Source organism: Garra rufa, chromosome 25 (genome assembly GCF_049309525.1).
Source record: "Garra rufa chromosome 25, GarRuf1.0, whole genome shotgun sequence".
In the NCBI taxonomy this organism is placed as follows: domain Eukaryota; kingdom Metazoa; phylum Chordata; class Actinopteri; order Cypriniformes; family Cyprinidae; genus Garra; species Garra rufa.
In genome coordinates, this window is record NC_133385.1 from 19,291,958 (window position 1) to 19,317,164 (window position 25,207).

Consider the following 25,207-nt stretch of genomic DNA (forward strand, 5'->3'; position numbering starts at 1 on the left):
TCAAATTTGACGTGACTCACCTGGGAGTTTTTAAATCGATCTCCGTTATGCTGGTTATTGACTCTGGAGGAGGTGAATAAACTGAACCAAACCAAATATGAAGCTAAACAGTTACTATCTTTAAAAATATAGCTATTTTCTGTATCATATGGATTAAATTATACCTTTATTGGAGCACTGTGATGACCTCGGTGTGGAAGAACTGGAATTTGGGGGTCTGGTCACATGTTGCGGTATAGCGTTCTGGAAGCCGTTCTTTATCCAGTTCATTACACTGTTTACGCATTGAAATAAGCAGAAGTGTTTGTCAGAGATTTGCTTAAAAGAAAAGTTCCCTGTGTCTTCAAATTTGCATCGAAGACTGACATGGAAGAGAAGAAATTGTTAAATAAAGTCGTTATTTTTGTTTTCTTTGCCCCAAAAGTATTCTTGTACATTCATAAAGTTTAGGTTGAACCACTATATCACATAGACTATTTTAATGATGTTCTTACTACCTTTCTAGGCCTTGAATGTGGAATGTCTATGCAGGGTCAGAAAGCTCTTGGATTTCATTAAAAATATTTTATTCCATTAAAGGGGCCATCGAATGCAAAACTAACTTTTAAATGTTGTTTGAACATTAATGTGTGTTGGCAGTTTGTGTACACAACCACCCTACAATGATAAAAATCCACCCAGTGGTATTTTTTAAATCTTTAAAAGTAATATCCCCTTTTTAAAATCAGGTCATTCTCAGCTTCTTGTTGTTGTGACGAAACACAGTTGATTGAGATGAGCATTTTACCTTAGACCCGCCCTCACTGAGTTGAAACAGTCTGAATAGGATCGCCATTTTGTGACTCAGGTGCAGAGGAAGACTGTAATTGAGCGATTGGGGTGTTCTGTTGTTGGATGTAATAATGAACATAGCAGTAGTCATTTACTCCCGACATCAGAGCCGCTTTAGAGGCAGAGGACAATGTTACTTTCGCTTTTAAAAGGAAAGCGCCGATCCCAATCTACATATGCATCTATGTTCGTGTGAATCATTCGTGATGCAGCTTCACCTACAGCAGAAGTGAGTATAAGGGTTTTTTAATGCATCTTTGCAAATGGCCTTTCTTAATAATGTGCTTGTTTGCTTGTAAACGTAGCTAAATGTGGCTAAAGTAAACATTACAGCTCGTAATCCCTCAGCAGAAAGGGGTGGGGCGAGCAGAGCTCATTTGCATTTAAAAGGCCCTTGCGATAAAATGAGCTGATATTTTGCAGAGCTGATTTTGACATGGTAAAAGGGTGTTTTTTTACAGTACTATTGAGAATTTTTAGCCAAAGTATATTAGAGACTTTTCATTAAGACCCTAAAGAATCATATGAACTTGTGGAAAATGGGCATCCGATGACCCCTTTAAAAATATTTTAATTTGTGTTCAGAAGAACGAAGGTCTTGCGGGTTTGGAACGACATGAGGGTGAGTAATTACTGACAGAATTTTCATTTTGGGGTGAACTAATGTCACCTTTTTTCCTTGTGTGCTTTACAGAATGACACTCACTTAGGAGGGGACTGAGCGGCTGGTTCCACCTCAGATGCCTCGTCTTCTGAGACCAGTTCTACTACTGGTATGTGTGGCAAAGGCTCCTGATCTGGGGTAAGAGATACACAGTAAATTTTTTAAGTTTTAATAGTAAACCCACCATTGTGTTTATTAACTCAACTAATGCTTTGGCTGTTTTTCTTAAAGCAAAATGACTGATACACACCTGGAAGTTCGTTTGCCTCATAAACCTGAAGGAAACAGAAAAAGAAAATGAAGACAGAAAATAAAACAAAGGAAACATTAGGAAATTATGAATTCTAATTAATTAACTCATTTAATGATAGTATATACAGTGCCCTCCACTAATATTGGCACCCTTACAAAAAAATATGAGCAAGGGTGACTGTGAAAATAAACCTGCATCATTTATCCTTTAGATCTTTTATACAAAAAATTCACAAAATAACCTTTAACCTTTCATTGAAGTAAAACGATGGAAAATGGGGGGGGGGGGGGGGGGGATCTCATTATGAAATAAATGTTTTTCTCTAGTTCACGTTGGCCACAATTATTGGCACCCCTAGAAATTTGTCTAAGTAAAATATCTCTAAAGTATATTCCCATTAATATTACAATTTTTTTAGCACACCACTCTAGGAGTATAAAATTGTCCAGCCATGACTTTCTGTTCCACAGGATTATAAATATGAGGAACACAAAATTCAAATTCCCTTAATCATCCATCACAAGAAGTAAAACCAAAGAATGTAATTCTGATCTGATCTTATAATGGGTCATGGTTGCATCTTCCAGCAGGACGATGATCCAAAACAAAAATTAAAATCAACACAAAAATTGTGTCACTGAGCACAGAATGAAGCTTCTACCATGGCCGTCCCAGTTCTCTGACCTGAACCCTGTAGAAACTGAAGAGAAGAAGCACCAACATGAAGCTGGGAAGAGAGAGATTCTGGAGAATCTAGAGAGATTCTGTTTGAAGGAATGGCCTCTGGTCTCTTGTCAGGTGTTCTCCAAACTCATTAGACATTGTTGGAGAAAACTCAGCACTGTTATCTTGGGAAAAGGACGTTGCAGTAATTGGGTGCCAATAATAGTGGCCAACATGAACTAGAGAAAAACATTTATTTCATAATGAGATTTCACCCCTAGGTTCTTTTAATTTACTTCAACGACAGGTTAGAATTTTGTGAATTTTTTGAATGAAAGATCAAAAGGATAAATTATGCAGATTTATTTTCACATCCACCTTTGCTCATATTTACCAAGGGTGCCAATATTAGTGGAGGGCACTGTATAGTTTCAGACAAGTGAACAAAGATTGATGATTTCTAGTGATATATGATTAAATAGTAATTTTTTTGAGTTTCAGACAAGCCAACAATCAAAGGTTTTTTTGGTTAGTTAAATATAGTTATTGTTTCCAAATTGATAATAATACAATATTTAAATAATAATAGTAATTTTATATATAGCCTGCATTCTTTTGATCCAAAGTACAGCAAAAACAGTAAAATATTTTTACTTATTTAAAATAAAAATTTTACTTTATTTAAAATAGCTGTTTTCTATTTGAATATATTTTAAAATGTAATTTATTCCTGTGATCAAAAAATTTTCAGCATCATCACTCCAGTCTTCAGTGTCACATGATCCTTTTAGAAATCATTCTAATATGCTGATTTGCTGTTCAAGAAACATTTATTATTATTATTATTATTATCATCAATATTTAAAACAGTTGAGTGCATTTTTCTCAGGATTCTTGGATGAAGATCAGCATTTATCTGAAATAAAAAGCTTTTGTAACATTATACACTACACCATTCAAAAGCTTGGAGTCAGTATTTTTCTTTTTTTGGAAAGAATTAATACTTTTATTTAGCAAGGATGCTTTAAATTGTTGTTGGTAAAGACATTTATAATGTTACAAAAGATTTCTATTTTAGATCAATGCTGTTTTTCTGAACTCTCTATTCTTCAAAGAAACCTTAAAAAAATCTACTCAGCTGTTTTCACATAAAAGTCAATAATATTAAATGTTTTGTGAGCAGCAAATCAGAATATTAGAATGATTTCTGAAGGATCATGTGACTGGAGTAATGATAATAAAAATTCAGCTTTGAAATCACAAGAATAAATTGTTTTTGCTGTACTTTGGATCAAATAAATGCAGGTATTGTGGGAAGATAAGACTTCTTTAAAAAACATTAAAGATCTTACTGTTCAAAAACTTTTGACTGGTAGTGTATATATATATATATATATATCTTTAAGCACATTCACTGTATCTAAGCTTTAAAAAATATATTAAGGTTAAGATTATAAATTCTTTTTTGGTAACTCCTAATTTTCTTATACAAATAAAGTCTTGCACATCGTTTGCAAACCTCTGTAACTTCTTCAGATTCTGGTGTCTCGTCCTGTATGTATTTCTCATCAGGCTGCGGGACCACCTTTCCAATTCCCTGTGAGATCCAGCCAATAACTCCAGCCCTGGCAGACAGAGAGCTCACTGTACAGTCTTAAACACTCTTCATGCACAATGATCCCTCAGTGGACTGATGTTCTTGATAAGAATACTATTCTTCACTTTACCTGTCCGCAGATCCTTCATCCTGAAGCGACTGCAAAATAGAAAAAAAATTTGCTTTGAGTGCACACTAATATGCAATACCAAATGGTATTAAATATCTACTTTAGTTGACATGAAATCAATACTTTAGCATCAGAGTTGGCTCTCATAAGAAGAGGACTCCCTGCAGGTTGGGGCAGTGCGCTTGCAAAACCGTTGGAGATCCAGTTCAACATACCACTCTGAACACTGAAACAAACAGATTTCAGTATGTTTCATGTTCGGACAGTCAAAGAATGTCCTTTGTGTACTTTACAGGAAAGATCGGTCAAGACTTACCTGTCCTTTGATGTTTGAGATGATTGGTCCTCTTCTCTGCCTGTTTTGGTTGAATTGAACTTGTCTTCAAGACATAAAGTGTGATATAGAGGCACATTGTGCATTACTATACTATATTTTGATTGCTTTTATAGTACTATAGTATATTTGGACAGTGCAGTACTTTATATTTGGTGGTCTTAACTACTATGTACTGAACTATTTGATGCAATATACTTATTGGAGCAACATTTAAAGTACTTGCTCATTTTAACAGTCCAATAACAACCATAACCCAATCCTTACCCAAAAACCTAAAGAGATAGCTCACCCAAAAGTAAAAATTATCACATGATAATGCATCGGTTCACTCCAGAAGGCTTTTATTAACCACCAGAGCCGTGTGGAGCACTTTTTATGATGGATGGATGTACTTTATTGGACTTCCAAATCTCAACAGCCATTCACTGGCATTATAAAGCTTAAAAGAGCCAGTACATATTTGTCTAAAAGAAGAAAGTCACATACACCTAGGATGGCTTGAGAGTGAGTAAATAATTGGGTAATTTTCATTTTCTGGTGGATTATCCCTTTAACCATACTCCAAACTCATTAGCATCAATGTGGGAATTATGCAGAAAAACATAGTTACGCAGTAAATCCATAGTCTTCTAGGTATTTAATGTTAGTACATAGTAGTTAAGGCCACTTAATATAAAGTGGGACCATATATTTTACATTAAACCTAATAAACAATCAGGTTATAACACATAAATCAATTAGAGTGCTGTAAATGTACCTCGATTTGATGTTTTTCCATTCTTCAGAGAAAAACAGAGCAAGATTTAAAATAATTAGTGGTTTAATACATGAGAGGACATCAAAACAATAATACATTAGCATTTGTTTTATATCTAAGGAGTAATAAAGTTACATTTAGATTCAGAAAATCTTGCAAGCAAGATTCAAACTTACATTACCCACTCGAGCACAACAGGGGGTGTTGGCCCCCTTAATGATTTTTTATTTTTTGGCATGTTTGACACACTTTAATGTTTCAGATCATCATAACCTTAAAACATAACTGTGGTTTATCACACCTGAGTTCAGTTTCTCTAGCCACACCCAGGCCTGATTACTGCCACACCTGTTCGCAATCAAGAAATCACTTAAATAGGACCTGCCTGACAAATTGAAGTAGACCAAAAGATCCTCAAAAGCTACACATCATGTTGAGATCCAAAGAAATTCAGGAACAAATGAGAAAGAAAGTAATTGAGATCTATCAGTCTGGAAAAGGTTATAAAGCCATTTCTAAAGCTTTGGGACTCCAGCGAACCACAGCGAGAGCCATTATCCACAAATGGCGAAAACATGGAACAGTGGTGAACCTTCCCAGGAGTGGCCGGCCGACCAAAATTACCCCGAGAGCGCAGCGACGACTCATCCAAGAGGTCACAAAAGACCCCACAACAACATCTAAAAAACTGCAGGCCTCTCTTGCCTCAATTAAGGTCAGTGTTCATCACTCCACCATAAGAAAGAGACTGGGCAAAAATGGCCTGCATGGCAGAGTTCCAAGACGCTGAGCTGAGCAAAAAGAACATAAAGGCTCGTCTCAGTTTTGCCAGAATGCATCTTCATGATCCCCAAGACTATTTGGATATTACTCTGTGGACTGATGAGACAAAAGTTGAACTTTTTGAAAGGTGTGTGTCCCATTATATCTGGTGTAAAAGTAACACAGCATTTCAGAAAAAGAACATCATACCAACAGTAAAATATGGTGGCTGTAGTGTGATGGTCTGGGGCTGTTTTGCTTCTTCTGGACCTGGAAGACTTGCTGTGATGAATGGAACCATGAATTCTGCTTTCTACAAAAAAATCCTGAAGGACAATGTGCGGCAATCTGTTCGTGACCTCAAGCTGAAGCGAACTTGGGTTCTGCAGTAGGACAATGATCCAAAACACACCAGCAAATCCACCTCCGAATGGCTGAAGAAAAACAAAATGAAGACTTTGGAGTGGCCTAGTCAAAGTCCTGACCTGAATCCTATTGAGATGCTGTGGCATGACCTTTAAAAGGTGGCTCATGCTTGAAAACCCTCCAATGTGGCTGAATTACAACAATTCTGCCACGATGAGTGGGCCAAAATTTCTGCACAGCGCTGTAACAGACTCATTGCAAGTCATCGCAAACGCTTGATTGCAGTTGTTGCTGCTAAGGGTGGCCCAACCAGTTATTAAGTTTAGGGGGCAAACACTTTTTCACGCAGGGCCATGCGGGTTTGGATTTTGCTTTCCCTTCATAATAAAAAACTTCATTCAAAAACTGCATGTTGTGTTTTCTTGTGTTGTCTTTGATTAATATTTAAATTAGTTTGATGATCTGAAACATTAAAGTGTGACAAACATGCAAAAAAAAAAAAAAAAAAAATCAGGAAGGGGGCCAACACTTTTTCACACCACTGTATGTTAACCCCAGGCCAGGGGTTTCAAATGACTAATAACTATATACATGTTGAATTTGTTGTTTGTAAAACACTTGTTTTACAACACATTTGTTGTAGGTCATGACCTCATTTAGTGTCAATTTTCACTGTTAAATAAAGTTACAGAAATTTGTGAGGTGTGTATTATGTGTATTATGAGCCCATGTTAATGGGCTTGTGGGCTTACCGCAGTGAATGCCTCGTCCCTCAGATCCTCCTGTGAATCGGGAGGATGTGGTACGACCTTTACCACCCAGTTAAACATCCTGAGAGAAAGACAAAACTCTATTAAGTCAATAAATATCTCTTAAACACACTGATGATGGAACAGACCGTGGAGAAATTCCATTATCTAGCATTGTTTGACTCAACAGGGAGTACGAATAGACAATCTTAACCTGAAATGAGTTACAGTTAATTATGTTTCATCCTCTTCAAGCTTAACCTAAAACCCAGGACCCTCCTTCAGAGCTAATTCTTCCTTCATATGCTTCAGTCGACAATATTTAAAGGGAGTTGTTTCCAGGACAAGGATTTCATCCTTGGGAAAGCCCAATGAGGTTTCTTATTCATCTAAACTATCAGGGCGCTTGTCCAGGGAAACCCCACAACAGTTTCAGAAATAGAATGATGTCAGGTTTGCCACATCCTTTAGCAAACACAAGAGGTTTGATATGCTTAATGGAGAACAATGGAAGTCGTTTTTTGTGCGTCTGCAGACTAGTTCTCACGACAGGCTTGCTCTAAAATTATTTTGGACCCAGTTGCCTCATATAAAATATGAGAGTGTTATGAAACACAGATCAGGGGCCTCATTTATAAAACTTTCTTACGCACTGATTTGATCTTAGAGTGTTCGTACGATCAAATCCACGTCAAAGTACAGATTTATAAAAACCGTCTTTGACGTGGAAAAGTACTTATCTCCACGTCAGATTCCAGCTTGGCGTACGACCGTTTCCTTGTGGTAATGCCTGGTATTGCAGATAGTTCAGCCTCACTATAATTTGATTTCTTGCGCTCCTTTTTACTTGCCATTGTCACAGAGTTTTTGCTTTAGGAATGAGCTCATTTTATATGTTAACTAATTAAGCAGGGGCGTTTCGACGGCGGAACATTCAGCTGCACACAATTCCACGATCATTTGTGATTTATAACCGAATGACTGGCGTACGCATGGATTTCGTGGTACGTTCGTTTTCTCTGAATCGCTCTTACGATCAAATCAGAAAAGTTCTTAGATAAAATCAAGGATGGTTTCTACGCAAGTCTTTATAAATGAGGCCCCAGGTCCAATATGGCAGCCATGAAAACGATTACTTTTTCATGGTTGTTCTGGAAGTCAAGGAAAAGCCAGTAAATCAATTTTTTGATCTTTCACTTTTTGCACAAAGCAAAATGAACACACCAATCAAGTTTAGCCCTGAAGACCAAGACCCTAACTATCTGTGTCAGCATCTATAACTGCAAAAATACTCTAAATGTAATTCAAAATACTAGTTTTGTTTGTAAACAAAGTTCATCAATAGGCTCAACTGCACTTGTTTTGTTTTTGATTTGTGTTATTCGAAAAATTTCATTTTCAAATTTCATTTTTCGCCCTGCTTATGTACAGTTGAAGTCAAAAGTTTACACACACCTTGCAGAGTCTGCAAAATGTTAATTATTTTACCAAAATAAGAGGGATCATACAAAATACATGTTATTTTTTTATTTAGTACTGACCTGAATAAGATATTTCACATGAAAAAGATTTTTACATATAGTCCACAAGAGAAGTTAATAGTTGAATTTATAAAAATGACCTTGTTTAAAAGTTTACATACACTTGATTCGTAATACTGTGTTGTTACCAGAATGATGCACAGCTGGGGTTTTTTTTTTGTTTAGTTGTTTATGAGTCCCTTGTTTGTCCTAAACTGCCTGCTGTTCTTCAGAAAAATCATTCAGCTCCCACAGATTCTTTGTTTTTTTTTGTAGTAATATTTCACAATTGTACACTATCACATAAATGCAGCTTTGGTGAACATAAATCTAACCGACCCCAAACTTTTGAACGGAATAGAAAGCAGAAACGAACATTAAGCAGAATTTATAAATACTAGCTACCATGCTAAACAGCATTAACATATAGGCTACAACCTTATTGTATAGTGTTCAAACTATTTAAAGTGAGTCCGCTTCAAAATATATGTAATTTTACTTATGCTAACAAGAATTAATGTAATGTACTAGCTAATCCTAAAACGCTCATCAGATCTAACGTTAAATCATTGCTCCCTTTTAGAGCGCTATAAAAACGCGATATATCCTGACAAAATCCAGATAGGAATACAGTTATTATAATCAAGTTTTTTACCTGAATGATTAGCAGTGGTTGGACATTCCGTGAGGATTGAGACCATTCAGAACGGACTTCAGCAATCTGTGCGGATTAGGATTGCGACAGGACTGGGCTAACGGGATTAAATCTTGAAGGACAGTGCTACCCCTCATAAGACTATACTTAAAAACAATTTGAGCTGTTAACCAGGTTAAATGTATAGCCAATGTGAAGAAAATGGGTGATATGTTGAAGGTTTCGGTGTACAATTTATCCACTCTAACTCTTAACATTATAAAAAATATATACTATCATTCCCTTTGAAATGACAACAGAGCTAATGCTGACAAAATTTACATTTCAGTACATTTCATGGTAGTTGTCATGTGATTATGAGGGTGCTCTGGGGGGAACCCAGAGTATGTATTAGCATACACAGGTAATAATATATGTTTAATATAAACTACACATGATGTAGATGGAGATTCACGTCAAATAATAATTAGCTTGGTGACATTATGAGGGCTCCATAAATGCAATTAGAAAATGAGCCTATGTCATCATTCCTATGTCAGAGATGAACCCTGTAGCTAAACTACGGATAAAAGTATACAACATAAATAAAACATGTCCTCACACCCAGATTTGGGTTTTGTGTGATTAACTAATCAGAGCTGACAACGAGAGAAATTAGCATCCAAAGTGCTAATTCATGCTACATGCTAATTTTGTTCGCTTCTCTACACCCTGCACCAGAGTTCTGTATTTCTGGTTCATCAAAGGCTACATAAGTAACCCAGTTTACTGTGATTCTTTGACTTTTGAGGGTGACCGCATCTAACTTGTTGCTTTCAGAAGCCAATGCCATGGCTGTGCCAGGTCTGAGCAGCTAAACAGCAGCAGATCCAATAATGAGATGAAGGCAGGATTAGCTCCGAACCAGCGAAAGGCCGATGCTGCTGATCAAGGGCGAGCTGTTGCCTTACAGACACAAACCTCAGCCGTTTTCAGGCAAACCCTAATCTGATCTCAGGTAAGCCCCTGAAGCATGTCTCTTATCAGCACCCTCTGGCCCATGTCACCACTCTGCCCTCGAATCTGATTGGAGGAAATGTAGAAGAGAGTTAATCTAATCCTCTAACAGGATACTGCTTTGAGAGAGTGAAGTGAATGGTCCCTTGAGGTTGTTTTGGGAATTAAAATGAGAAATGTAGGCCATTGCATGTTTACTCCTGTTGATATAACCCACTGCAAGGTTTCAATTAAATTATAAGTAAGCCTAATATATCAATAGACAGAGAAAAATCTGGAATGTCTGAGCTTGTGGTGATTATGCAAGTCTCTTATTTGGGAGGTATGACGTCTAATAGAACAAAAACGGCTGGAGCCTCAACCACTGATCCAGTTAGCCTCTTCTGGTAGATGTTGTAACTACACAATCTTGCAACTAAAAACTTTTTGGATCCATAGTGTCATGAACAATTCAATTCTACCACCAAATCGCCCTTCTACCATTGGAGGTAGCCATTTGTAATGCCTCATTAAACAAAAAATTATAATTAAGCATTTACAATGGGTTTAGGCTAAATTAGCAGGCTACATGTTCATCTGGTTCCCTGAAAAAGTAGCTGAAATTATATATAAATACACACACATATACAAAATGTAATATTTGTAATTAACATGGTTTAACTATAGTAACCATGGTTTTTTGGTATTATTTGTAGTAAAACCATGGATAATTTTCGTAAGGGCAAACATTTCCAAAGGGTTTGGGCTCAATTAATAGACTAATTGGCTAGCAGTATGCTAAGCTAGTTCACTGAAGGTGTTACAGAGGTAGCTGTTTGTAATGCCTAAACAAACAAAATTATAAAAATAAATTACAACAATAATCTGTTTATTCGATCTTGATTCAATACCAATTTGTGTGTATATACTGTAAATGTAAGGGTATAAAAATATTTTGTTCTTTGAGTAATTATGCGAGTATCATTAAAAAAATAATGTAAGTTATTAACTTTTAAATTTCTCATTTAAAAATCTAGTGTTTAATCATGTCTAAATATTTATTCAAATGAAGAACATAAAAATAAGTAAGCAGGTATGACCTGCAGTATTCTAGGTATATTTAGTAGAGCCATACAGGTACCTAGTGGGTAAACAATGGCATCACAAGTGAAATTTATTTTATTCTGACCACCAAATGACACTAATTTGCCTCTTTGCATTGGAATATAAAACCATTTTCTCTATTTTAACCTTAAACATACACTAGGCTAATTGTAATAATCAATGCATAATATGCTGTAATGTTTACTAAAAATTGCTGCAAGTACCTGTATAATGAAGCTGTCGTCTATCCTACTTAAACCCATTCATATGTATGCTGGTTTGTTTGGAGAGCTCCATGTGACCATGTGGCGGCAACGCCGGCAAGATCAAAGCTGGTTGCAACTCTGTTTTTCTGCTTTAACTGAAGCCAGAGCCATTGCGCTTTCCACCACATTAAGTGTACCAAAACGGTATTTATTGTTTGAATTTAATTATAAAACTTACAAAATTTGAAAGCTGAGACTTTGTTTCATATTGCAAGCAGGGTTGCCAATTTGGCAAGAGATTCTCTGATTTAGTAGCTACGGTTGCAGATAAGCCACTAGAAGGCAAGCCTGCAGCCTTTAGCCCAAAAAGAATGCTAATGGATAGGAGACCAGAGACCGTTTTTTAGTGTTCACACTTGTAGTTTAGTTCATTTGCTTCATTTGGTCCGGACCAAAAAGGAAAATGATACATTTGGTCCTGGTCCGCTTAGCGTTCACACTGGCATCTTTGACAGCGAACCTAAATATATTAAAGCTAAAGGCATAGTGACACAATCACAAGCTGATTGGTCAAGTTGAGTGACATATAGTTGCTCTAGGTTTGCGTTCTGCTCATTTTGTTTTGGATACACGACTTGTTCCCTTTATTTGGTATGTGGTCCGTGTTGCGTTCATATTTCATTCGAACCGCACCAGGGTTGGTTTGGAAGCAGACCGTGACCCATCTTTCGTTTTAAACAAACTAAACATGACAAGTCTGAACACACCCTAAGTGTCGCACAACTCTGACTGAAATTAAGTGCCGGCGACGCCAAGGCTGTAATGTGTTTGGTTATCAACGCACATGTCAATGTGACCATTACGCATTTTCTAATTGTAAGTAATACAGACCCTCTCATCTGCAAAAAGTATACTAAGACAATCTCTGGTTGTTTTTTGTAACACTTGATCAAACAAAAAAGGAGTTCTCTTCCAGAGCTGAAATTTACAGATAATGTACTCATGCCGTTCTTTCTTCAGTCTTAAAGAAGTTGTTTTTTTTTTTTTTTGAGAAAAACATTTCAGAATTTTTCTCCATATAGTGGACTTCTATGGTGCCAAGAGTTTGAACTTGTAAAATGCAGTTTAAATGCGGCTTTAAACCATTCCAAATGCGGTTGTAAACAATCCCAGCCGAGAAAGAAGGGTCTTATCTAGCGAAATGATCGTTTTTTTGTAATTTTTTTAAAATTACAATTTATACTTTTTAAGCTCAAACGCTCGTCTCGTCTTGCTGTGCCTAAACTCTGTTTTTTCCAGTTAAAGACAGTTAGGGTATGTTGAAAAACTCCCATCTTATTTTCTCCCTCAACTTAAAAAATCATTTCAACATCATCCTACATCGCTGCAGAAGTCCCGACCCAATGTTTGCAAAGTGAACATGCAAAGAAGATCAAAACCCTTAACCCTTTGTTAACCTTAACAAAAAAGGTAAAACACTGATGTAGGATGATTTTGAAGTTGAGGAAGAAAATGAGATGGTTTTTTTTTTAACATACCCTAACATGTCTTGAACCGAAACAGTTCAGGCAGAGCAAGACAAGACGAGCGTTTGAGGTTAAAAAGTATATAAATTGTAATGAACAAAAAAATTGTTTCGCTAAGACTCTTCTTTCTCAACTAGGATCGTTTACAACCACATTTGGGATTGTTTGAAGCCACACTTCAACTGCATTTTGGAATTTCAAACTCTGGGCATTATAGAAGTCCACTATATGGAGAAAAATCCTAAAATGTTTTCCTCAAAAAACTATTTCTTTACGACTGAAGAAAGAAAGACATGAACATCTTGGATGACAAGGGGGTCAGTACACTATCTGTAAATTTTTGTTCTTGAAGTGAACTTCTCCATTATTGGATATTATAAAAATGATAAAAATATAAGATTGAAGATTTGTGAAGGGTATTTGCCTAGCTAATGGACTGTAGTTGGGGTAGCCATTTGTAATTCCAAACTAAAACATAATACATATAAAAATGTATACTGAACATTTGCGAAGGTAGCTAGTGGGCTAATTGGTTAGCAGTATGCTAAGCTAGTTCATAGGTTGGGATAGCCATAATGCCAAAATATGTGATGCATATAAAACAATTTAACAATGGCAACTGAACAGGCTAAAAACAAATGCTAAAAAAAGAAATACTTGATTTTACAATCTAATAATTATATGAAGAAGACATTTATGGTCAAAATAACACATGACATGCATCATAAATTGAATTTGTAGGCTTTTCCTAGATTTCGTAAACATTCTTCCAGCAAATGGAATCACTTTAGAGGTGGACTTGATTCAATGTGTGGGCGGCTACATCTGGCACCCTCAGCACAATAACAGGAAAATAACATTTACACAACACTACCATAATGCAACTGATATGTTTAGATTAAAAATGGAAGCGATATATACACAGTTAAAGTGTGTCATTGTACTCAAACCAAAACGAAGGAAGTGCACGATCAGCAGAGGAAGCTAAAAATTTAATTCAAAATTAAAACTTACATCCGTATACTCCATTTTATTGTGAGCAAGCTATATACCAGATAATATCTGTGAACAAAAGCAATACATGCCCTGCATGATTTACTTGATTGTTAATACAAAACAAAAATCATAAAAAACATCAAATTAAGGGAGAGTTTTTCATTCGGCACTACAAAAAAAAAAGCACAAACACATTCATATTGACACGAAATACAAAAAAAACAACAACAACAACACAGGTTTAAGGCCACGTGAACAAAGAAAAGCATTTTTTCCAAACTGCACAAAGTCTACTACGAAAAGCCAGTGAAAATAAGTACATTTCCAACACAGTGGTGATGGTCTGCACTATTAAGGCACAGATGCAGCCTTGAAAGGCACTGACGGACACAATCCCAGGGTAGGAATGCCTCCCAAAAACTTCACAACTGGGGGAGACTGGAAGTACAAAGGAAAGTCCCACAGGAAGACACACTTTGAGGGGGGAGAAAGAAAGATGTAGGTCACGATGACAGTGTGGCCACGCCTCGAATCGCATTTTCTCCCTCCTCCTCGTCTTTGGCACGCTCAGTGGAACTCAGGCAGAGGAAATGCTGGGAGGCTACAAGCCCCCATCCCCCTCTTTTTCTCTCCATAAAGTCCAAAATCAGCAACATCTGTGTAATGCAAGTCAGGCAAGGCTCCAAGGGGGAAGAGACTATAAACCCTGCTAAATGTGCGTGTGACAATTTATTAAGCCTGACTTTTTTTTTTTTTAACCCTACGCTTTCTGTAAGACCTCGCCACGGAGATTGCGGTTTCCTCCATTATTGAGGCTGGTTAGCAGAGGATGTGAAAGAAATGTGCTGATCTGAGCTTGTTTTCATACATCCCAACGTTTCCCACAGTGTACAACCGAACGGGCTCAAGAGGAAAACACAAAAAACTTGCAGACGGACGAACACGTTAAACGTACAAAAAATGACCACAAAACAATCAAAAGTGCAAATTCTACAATGGGAACGGGGTTTTTGATTGGATGAGCACCATGAACGACAAGGTGTGTCTCTCTCGGAAAACGTACGTGCGGAAAGATTTGGCTATTGGGTAGCGAAAGTGTGCGAATGTTTTCAGACCCACTGCTGCAGGGATCTTTTGCAGTGAACTAACACTTTGGGCGTCTCTTTCCTCTGGAGTGTGGTGATGATGATGTATATGACTCCCAGAATGCACAGCACCAGAACCAGAGGCACAATCACTAAAATGAGGGTCATGACGTGTTCATCAGTTTCGTTCACTCTTAGAATGACATCTACTTCCTTTTTCTCGTCTTCTTCGCCATCTTCATCACCATTTTTGTAGTCGTCGGGGTCTTCATTCTTGTCGTTCGTCTCAGGCGATCGTTGGTCGGGTTCGATGGGATCCGTTTCCACATCAAAGTGCACCCGGCAGCCCATGAAATCGTTTAAAATGGATCTCGGGTATCCAGCGTCAACCTTCATTCGCTTGTTATCGAATCTCCAGTATCTGGTGTCTTTGTAGAAATAAGTGTACGCTGTGTGGAAAAGAGTGGAAAATGTGAATTAGTGCAAATAAATATTGCATAAAATTACATCATCTGCAAATGCTTGATCAAACGAGATTGTAGCCAGACTTTGAATTCCACAACTATAAAAAGACGTGCCAAAGACCATCATGAACAATGGCATGAAATTAAAAGTGAAAGCAGAAAGTTTTCAAGTCAAAGGTCTTATTGCGCCCCAGTTTTTCAGCAATGAGGTCACATTTTCCCTCTCAGCTTTGGATTAATGGACTGGTCTCTCTTTTTTCTTGCATTCAGCTGTGAAATTTTCTCCGGCAGCGTCCCCCCAGCCTGACTCACCTCCATCATCGCTAAGGAAGGCCCCTTTCGGGGAGCCAGGAATGGATCCCCACACGCTCACGGGTTTAGGGTAGTCTTTATCCACGGCACGGGATTCTTCACTAAAACGCCAATATCTTCAAGAGAAAGCAGCAATGAAAAACAAAACTTTAATTCTATGTCTATACTAATATATAAAGGGCTAGTTCACAAAATATAATATATTTCGTATATATTTTACAGAACTTTGACTGTCCAGATAATATTGATTCCATAATTAAAAAAAGAAAAAAAAAAAAAAAAAAAAAAAAAAAAAATCAAGCGTGTTTTGAAGTTTTAACAAGTTTTGAACTGTGATATTATCTTAATTCTTTATATCATTGTAGGAAAAAGCAGGTATGTGACTGGTGAAATTGAGATTTATATATACACATGAAAGCAGAATAAATAAGCTTTCCATTGATGTATGGTTTGTTAGGGTATGACAATATTTGGATCTGGAATCTGAGGGTGCAAAAAAATCTAAATATTGAGAAAATCAGCTTTAAAGATGTCGAACTGAAGATCTTAGCAATGCATATTACTAATTAAAAAAAATACTTTAATATATTTACATATTATACTAATAATAGTAGTAAATTTACAAAATATTTTCATGGAACATGACATCCTAGTGATTTTTGGCATAAAAGAAAAATTGATCATTTTGACCCATACAATGTATTTTTGGCAATTGCTACAAATATACCTGTGCTACTTAAGACTAGATAGATCGATCTGTTTTCTTAGCATCGTAATTGAAATGGCTTGAAGGTGAGTAAATCATGGGGTAATTTTTATTTTTAGGGGTACTATCCAGATTAAATGGCCCTCTTAAGAAATATTTTGTTGTTCTGTTAATGGCTAACTCTCAAGCACTTGACACATCTGGCCTTTTCCACAAGGGCCCCAGAATGTTTACCTGTCTCCTCTAAAGAAGTACGTATAGCCAGATGGTTCCCACCACACTGCTGTGTCCACTCTGTCAGGCATGTCTTGACCATAACGAAACAAGTCCTGCGGGTATCCGTGCTCCACGTCTGCTTCTCTGAAAAGCCAGTATTTACTTCCTGCGGGAGTGATACAAAATACAAAGAGGGAATGGACAAAAAGCCACATTAGATGGAAAGACTTGAACGGGAGGGGTTGCATTGCTGAGAGATTATATCACAGAGAGCTCTATTCAATTACTGCGATTGCACAGAAGATGTTCTGTGCTGCATGAAAGCAAAGTTCTCCTCAAACAAATGCACAAATGAAACCTCAAGTCTCACAATCTGCATAAACAACAAAACAATAACTGTGGCTCCTTCTACTACACATTCCCTCCTGCAAATTTTCCAGGTTTCTTCTCTCAAAATGAAACCAAAGCAGTCAGCATCTGGAGCTGAAGCTGACACAATGCAGGCGAAGTCCTGCGATGCTGCCAAACTTTCCTCCTTTCCTCTCGGAGAGTTTTACAAGTGACATAATTTGACTTCAAGATGCTGTTACAGCAAGAAGACCAGATGTTTAAAGGAGAAGTAGACTGATATCTGGGAAATATTAAATGATTTTGATGTTGTGTCATTTTTTAAGATGTCTATCATACTCTATCACTGTCATATTAATAACTTTATATCACAATAATAGCTTCATTGGCAAAAAAAAAGAAAAAAATAATGTCAAATCGATTAATCGCATATGAAATAAAATTGTATGTTTACATAACATATATGCGTGTGCTATGTATTTTTATATGTACATATAAATATACACACATAATCGCAATTAATCGATTTGATTTGACATTTGATTTTAAGCATAAACCTCACTAAAAGTTATTAATAGCACTAAAATTAAGTTATTAATAGTGCTAGGCAACGATTAATTGTGACTAATCGTATCCAAATTAAGTTTGTGTGTACATAATACATGTGTGTGTACTGTGTGTATATATATATATATATATTATATAATATATATATACACACACAATATATATAATTTATATATAAATTATATATATATATAAATAAATACACACACATGCCTGTATATATTTCAAAATTATATATTTATATATTAAATATAAATTATATTATAAATATAAATATATGCAAATATGTTCAATATATATATATATATATATATATATATATATATATATATATATATATATATATATATATATATATATATATATAAATAAATAATGTATGTGTGTAAATATTATTATGTATATATAAAGACACATAATACACACACATATATTATGTACACAAAAACTTAATTTTAGTGTGATTAATCGCGATTAATCGTTGCCCAGGACTAGTTATTAAATACTCATCTCATGACTCAGACCTTTAAAGAATACAAATTTTCCATCATGCCGTTCATAGGCAGCATCTATGTCCTCTGGAAGCCCCGTCCAGAAGAAGGAGATTGGCATTGGGTAATTATCCAGAACCCGGTTCCTCCTAACCCTCCAGAACCAACGACCCTGACGAAGAATAAAAACATAAATTTTTATGCTTTATCAGAAAAGTTCGACCATCTGCCTGCAGACACCTGATCCAAAGGTGTTGCTAAGAAGTTGGCTTTTTATGAATAACCACTATATACAATGTTATTACAATGTATATGTCAAAGTTTCTAACCTTGAACACAAACATCTCTCCTCTCAGCATGGTCACTGTGTCAAAGTTCCCCTCGCAGATGTCCGGTGCATCCTGATCCGAGCGTGCTGTGGGCTGGGGTCTATGGGGCCTCCTGGTGGGCTGGACTGGAGGCACCCAGGGCTTGGTGGGCTGCCGTGAGGGTCTAGTTGTTTTCGGTTGGGCCACTGTAGTGGTGGGCTCTGGCTCAGCAGTGGTTGTAAACAGGGTTGTGGTGGGAGGTGCTTGAGTGGTGACAGTCTCTGGAGGTCCTGTAAATATCAAACCATAATGTATTTTCACACTTAGCTAATCATCCTCTTTTCCACACATACCGCATAGACGCAGAACGAAACACTTTTCCATCCAGCAGAAAGCCCACGAGGCTCGTTCAGCCAGCAGTGGAAGGCTTTCAAATGGTGAAAACAGACTCATTGGTGCAAACTTAATGCAACTGGACTAAAGACTCATGCACATAAAACAGCAGAGTGTGGATAACAAATGTATTATAAATGCCTAAAAAAAAAATCATTGGATAATGAATGATCTGCATTGTGTGAACTCAGAGTTGCATATTGCACAACTACAAAAGTGTAATTTGGACTGTATAAAAGGCGTTCACACTGACTGCAATTAAATTGTATCAACAACTCTCATTGAAAATGAATGTGGCGTTCTAAGAGTGCTGTTATTTAGTCCAATAAACCTGGGATATATCGCTCTGGGTTGCTTGACTGTGTTAGTAATGGGGATTTTTTTAGTGACTCTTTCTGCAAATTACATCGTTAAACCAGACAAGAGAAACCACATCTTCACTCAACTGATTCATTCAAAAATAAAACAAGTGACAGTTTTAATGATTAAATCACTCAATTAATCAATTCATTAAAAAAAACACCAATTCAACCAGGAACGAAATTTATTGAATTCACTGATTTATTTATTTAACGGATTCATTTAAAAAACACTAATTAATTCAAAAATAAAATAAGTGACTGTCTTACTGCGTGAATCACTCAGTTAATCGATACATGAAAAAAAACAAGGAATAAAATGTGGATGTCTTTGAGAGAATCACTCATTTAACTGATTTATTTAAAAACACTGATTCATTCAGGAATGAAACAAGTGACTGTCTAAACGTGTGAATCACTCAGTTAATCAATACATTAAAAAACACTGATTTAACAAGAAACGCAATGTGATTATCTTTAAAAGTGAATCACTGAATTAACTGATTCATTCAGGTATGAAAAAAGTGATGGTCTTAACGAGTAAATCCCTCAATCGATTCATTAAAAAACACTGCTTTAACAAGGAATGAAACGTGATTGTCTTTATGAGTAAATCAGTAAATTAATGATTTAACTGATTAATTTAAATACACTGATCTATTCAGGAATAACAAATAAATCACTCAGTTAATTGATTCGTTAAAAACACAAATTTGGGTTTGTATGTTTGTTTGTTTTTGTTTTAAAACTAGAATGATGTTCCTAAATGAGTGAATGATTCAGTAATGTCAGTTGTTTTGATCCTGGATGAATAAGTGTTTTTTTTTTATGAATTTGTTAACTGAATAATTCAATGATTTGCTCAAAAAGACAATCACTGGCTTCCTTTCCTGGTTAAATCAGTGTTTTTTCCTTCAATAAATTAATGGAATGACTCACTCATTAAGACAGTCACTTGTTTCATTCCTGAATTAATCAATGTTTTCATCTAGCTGATTCATTTAAAAACACTGATTCATTCAGTCTCAATGAGTGAATCACTCAGTTAATCAATTCATTTAAAAACAGATTCAACCAGGAACAAAACATGCGATTGTTTTTATAAAAGAATCACTGAATCATTCATCTAACGGATTCATTTGAAAACACTGACTCATTCAGGAATGAAACAAGTGACTGTCTTAACAAGTGAATCACTCAGTTAATCGATTCATTAAAAAAAACTGATTCAACCAGGAAAGAACCAACCAGGACCTATTTAACTATCTATAATGGATAGCAGGGTAAATTAACTAAACTGGAAGTTTCTCAGACTAGCTTACCATAGATCTGGTGAATGCCATTTATATCATCTTCAGTCAATGAGAAGCTTTCAGTGTCCATCCACTGGTAGAAAGGCGCCATGATGGCGAAAGGGTTGTTGGAGTGCTCCAACCCCAGCGCATGACCCAACTCATGAACCGCGACCAGAAACAAGTCAACACCTACAACCAAACAAAAGCACCTTATTAAATTACTAAACCATAAACTAAAAAACCCCAAAGGGTTAAGTCTGCTTCTGAACAGCTTAAAGACATTTAAAGCTGCTAACATCCACACATTCTCTGTGGAAAAGTAAATGCTAAGCTATTAATACAGTACAGTAAAAAAGTGACTTTACTTTGAAGTAGGAAAAAACTGCAGAAAATTGTTCACACCTGAGCCCTCCCGTTGGTTCAAGGTCCATGGCTCGTCTATATCAAAATGTGTGTCTCCTCCCATTCCAGGACCAGGGAAAAAAGCATGTGCCAGAGAGCCTCCTTCCCCATCGAAGAGAGACATATCACCATGATATCCAGAGGCAAACAGTAGTATTATGTCAGGCCCCTCACTGCCATTCTTTATCTCGTGATACGGGACCTCCTCGAACCTCAGAGGCGTTACTTTCTCCCAAACTTGGAAGGCTTTGCGAATAGCCTCGTAGGTTTGCTCCTGGCCCACTTTGGGTGAGTGGTTCTGAATACTTGGGCAGGAAATAAAGACGTTTTTCTGGTGATCAATGCAAGTTAAATTTGTCTTTGTATTGAGGTTTAATTCACCTGTAAGTCAGCTTGTCCTGATCCCATTTGTGGCCAGTAAGTGCGTACCGCTTACGCCGATGACCTCCCTCTGTTGACTCCTCAAAAAGATCAGGCACTCCACAGCGAGGTCTTTTCATGGCACTGAAAAAATATTACACATGTACAATTATATATAAAATAAAAACAATGTTATGTAAGCTAGATGACCTAGTTACACTGCATGTGGTATAACAGTTTCTATTTCCGTAGTTTCCACACAATCAAAACAGACTGAGATCATCTTCTTCTTGTTCCACAGGCAGTTGAATAAGAGGAAATCATACTTCAGAGTGGCCAAGTCCATGTGTCCGGTCATCTCCAGGCCATAGAAGCGCTGCATGTCCTTAATGGCACTAGAAAGGATCTGGGCTGACTGCATGGTGGACATCTGTCTGCTAGCCTGGGATAGGTAGCCATATGTTCTCAGCCATGACTTTGAGGAACAAGAAAGACAGAAAATGTTGGAGAGTTGACAGCGTGTTGCAACAACTACTTCTAAGAAGTGTGGTGACGATGGGATTGCACAACAAAAAGGAAAAATAAACGAACAGGGAGACATTAATAGACAAGCTGCTTTATAATTACTCAACTATTCGTTAGAATTCATCAGGAGACGTTATGGAGGTCTGAAATAAGTTAAGCCTTAAACTACATAAAGACTGTATAAACTGTATAAAAAAAATCATTTGTAGACAAGCATTTGTGGTTAAAAAGTATATACATTTTTATTTTTAAAATAAAACCCTTATTCCTGAAAGTTCAAACTGTATGGAACCATAAAAGTCCACTATATGGAGAAAAATCCTTGTGTGTTTTTCTCAAAAAACTTGATTTCTTTGCAACTGAAGTAAAAAAAGACATGAACATCATAGATGACATGGTGGTGAGTAATTATCGGGAATTTTTTATTCTGTAAGTGAACTAATCCTTTAATATCTAAATATGGTTCTAGTTAGGACTACTGCCACATGGTCCGCCCATGAGGACAGATGTAAACATCCTTCGGCACATCCTTACACACTGCAAGACAGATGTGGTGATGATTATAATTCTCCACTTTGAAATTACCAAATGGTTATAAACAGATAAGATTGGATTCAATACCAGGTAACCCAATTAAACCCTATGGCTCTATAAGAAGCCAAATTTTCTATTTTAATTTTTTATTTTGAAAATGTCAAACAGTACAGTTTTCGTTAAGTTATTTCTGTTTTCTAATACAATAACAGGGTGACCATTAGACTATTGCACAAAATATATAATTAATGTAATAATAAAAACGCATGGTGTTGTTACAGCATTATATTTAATTACAGCTTTTATGACCTATATAAACTTAAATCTATTTTTCTTCTTAGTTTTTGGATGTGTCTAATTGTCAGGGTGCACAATTATCACATGACAATGATAGTTATTAAATTGAGTAATTATCCGAAGAATGCGTGAGAGGATTTATTTATTAGTAAACACGATATTTAAGCACATACACTACCAGTCAAAAGTTTTTGAACGGTAAGATTTGTAATGTTAAAGTCTCTTCTGCTCATCAAGCCTGCATTTATTTGATCCAAAGTACAGCAAAAACAGTAAAATTTTGAAATATTTGTACTGTTTAAAGTAACTGTTTTCTATTTGATAATGTATTAAAATGTAATTTACTTCTGTGATTTCAAAGCTGAATTTTTAGCATTGTTACTCTAGTCACATGATCTTTTAGAAACTTTTCTAATATTTTGATTTGCTGCTCACAAAACATTTATTATTATTATGTTAAAGGGGCTATATGTAACTTTTTCCCCAAAATAAACGTAACAATAGCCTTTTTATTTGACCATTTATGACTCAAACATCTCCTGATGAGCATACTGACACCTTGTCAGCTCACAGTGGGTGCACCTAGCCTGTATCCTATTTTTCCTATTTTCTGTCGGTCGGATTTTTCGCGCGCTGTCTGCGGATGTGACGTCAAGCGCGTTCATGTTAAACGTTTCAGATCACTCTGCCGCCACCACTAGTCAGCAATTAGCCTATTATTGCAAACAAACTTAGTTTCTCAAACAATATATGTATTTGACTGTTCTTACCTCTGTAAACATAATGTTGACTTTTTTTGCAGCGGATGACTTGAAGTTTGCACGTACAAGCGCACACTGCGAGAGCGAGCAGAAAGGAAGAGCAGTTCCGTTTTTTGGCCACAGGTGTCAGTCGCGAGTTTAAATTTCAGAAAATTACATATAGCCCCTTTAAGAACAGCGGAGTATAATTTTCTTTGATGAACAGAAAGTTCAGAAGAACAGCATTTATCTGAAATAGAAATCTGTTGTAACATTATAAATGTCTTTATCATCACCTTTAATTAATTTAAAACATTCTTGCTAAATAAAAGTATTACTTTCTATAATTTCTTTCCCAAACAAAATACAAAAGCTTTTTAATTCAGATAAATGCTGATCTTTGGCTCTTCCTATTCATCAAAGAATCCTGAAAATCTCAGCATATTAGAATGATTTCTGAAGGATCATGTGACACTGAAGACTAGAGAAATGATGCTGAAAATTTAGCTTTGATCACAGGAATAAAATTACATTTTAAAATATATTCAAACAGAAAACAATTATTTTAAATAGTAAAAATATTTTACATTTTTACTGTTTTTGCTGTACTTTGGATCAAATAAATGCAGGCTTGGGGAGCAGAAAAGACTCATTTAAAAAAGCATTAAAATCTTTTGACTGGTAGTATAAATTGAAAAGTGTGAATAACTTATCTAATCCTCAAGTTTTCTTAAATTTGATGCATTGTTCTCTAAACTAAACTTAAAACTCTTTTCCAATCATTTAAGACCAAACGCAAACAGAATTGCATAACTCAATATGTACAAATATAAACCCTACTAAGTCTGTTTTATATCGCCAGTATTTTAGTACAGCACTCAAACCGTTGAAATCTACAGACCTCTGCGTTGAAAGCGTCATCTTCTGCAGTTGTTTCAGCAATGTTGACAAACAGCAAGATGAAAATCATGGAAACGGGTCTCAGCGACCGATGCCATCTACTCCTGCGGGCTGACATCTCTTCACTCCCGGGACAGCAATGACAAACGACCACACAACCACCTCCTCCACGAGAACCGCTTAGATTAGATCGCAAACTGGGAGATTCTAGTCTTTTATCGCCAAAATAAGGTCATTGCTCTTCTCAGACCACAAACCCACCAACTTATTGACGTTTTTCTTATTCCCGTCAAGTTTTTCGCTATCCGTACATACAGTTCGAATAGGTCTCCAGTGGCGCGTACACGATTGTAAACTATAACATTAGCATGACCAGCAGCTATCTATCCATTAAATATTGAATAAAAAGACTACTTGTTGATATCTACATTGCATTGTCTGTGTTGCTATAAGTACCGCCTGGATAAACCCATCTGGAAATGCCGAGGACCAGGCGGCGCGTCCTCGAAAGGATCCTCAATCTGTTGGAGGACTCCAAATATGAGCATGAAAGCTCTTGAGGATCTCATGCCGATCTGCAGCATGCAGCCGCACCCGATTCCCTGCCCACTTACTCTGTTTAGCTTTGTGATATCATGACACTTCATGGTGTGCATATATAATAAACAATCCATATATATTTGTTTAGAAAATGCCGATAAATGGAACTGTACTGAAAATGGTTTATTTAAAGAACAAACAGTTAAGCAAATGTAATTTCCATATTTAGTTATCACTGCCACCTGTTGTTCAAATTCAGTACTGTAAAATATAA

At 36.3% G+C, this 25,207-nt stretch overlaps 2 protein-coding genes across 2 annotated transcripts in view; both read right to left on the minus strand.

Annotated features, from left to right (window-relative positions):
* The window catches only part of LOC141301383 (uncharacterized), a 31,349-nt gene extending 21,990 nt beyond the window's left edge, over window positions 1-9,359 (minus strand). The window contains exons 1-11 of the mRNA XM_073831622.1: window positions 9,285-9,359; window positions 7,113-7,191; window positions 5,233-5,254; window positions 4,455-4,518; window positions 4,262-4,364; window positions 4,139-4,167; window positions 3,931-4,036; window positions 1,746-1,770; window positions 1,538-1,628; window positions 165-274; window positions 21-81 (exon numbers count right to left, since the gene is read on the minus strand). Of these exons, the coding sequence (XP_073687723.1) occupies window positions 21-81; window positions 165-274; window positions 1,538-1,628; window positions 1,746-1,770; window positions 3,931-4,036; window positions 4,139-4,167; window positions 4,262-4,364; window positions 4,455-4,518; window positions 5,233-5,254; window positions 7,113-7,190 (689 nt within the window). The 5' untranslated portion in view covers window position 7,191; window positions 9,285-9,359. The remainder of the gene's footprint in view (window positions 1-20; window positions 82-164; window positions 275-1,537; window positions 1,629-1,745; window positions 1,771-3,930; window positions 4,037-4,138; window positions 4,168-4,261; window positions 4,365-4,454; window positions 4,519-5,232; window positions 5,255-7,112; window positions 7,192-9,284) is intronic.
* A 4,700-nt stretch (window positions 9,360-14,059) lies between these two features.
* On the minus strand, window positions 14,060-24,943 carry mmp15a (matrix metallopeptidase 15a). Its single transcript, XM_073831796.1, has 10 exons — window positions 24,395-24,943; window positions 21,724-21,872; window positions 21,419-21,541; window positions 21,038-21,342; window positions 20,663-20,824; window positions 18,610-18,878; window positions 18,314-18,452; window positions 16,893-17,040; window positions 15,953-16,068; window positions 14,060-15,625 (listed from the first exon to the last, which is right to left on the minus strand). The coding sequence occupies exons 1-10, from the start codon at window positions 24,509-24,511 to the stop codon at window positions 15,201-15,203; spliced, it is 1,953 nt and encodes a 650-aa protein (XP_073687897.1). The 5' UTR covers window positions 24,512-24,943; the 3' UTR covers window positions 14,060-15,200.
* Between the last annotated feature and the right edge of the window lie 264 nt (window positions 24,944-25,207).

Bases quoted from the DNA above. Each gene is read 5' to 3' on its own strand.
- mmp15a (XM_073831796.1), bottom strand. From the start codon at position 24,511: ATGTCAGCCCGCAGGAGTAGATGGCATCGGTCGCTGAGACCCGTTTCC. The intron at 21,542-21,723 runs GTATGATTTCCT...ATATTTTTTCAG, and splicing joins ATGGACTTGGCCACTCTGAA to TGCCATGAAAAGACCTCGCT. The intron at 17,041-18,313 runs GTCTGAGTCATG...TCACTCCCGCAG, and splicing joins AAAATTTGTATTCTTTAAAG to GAAGTAAATACTGGCTTTTC.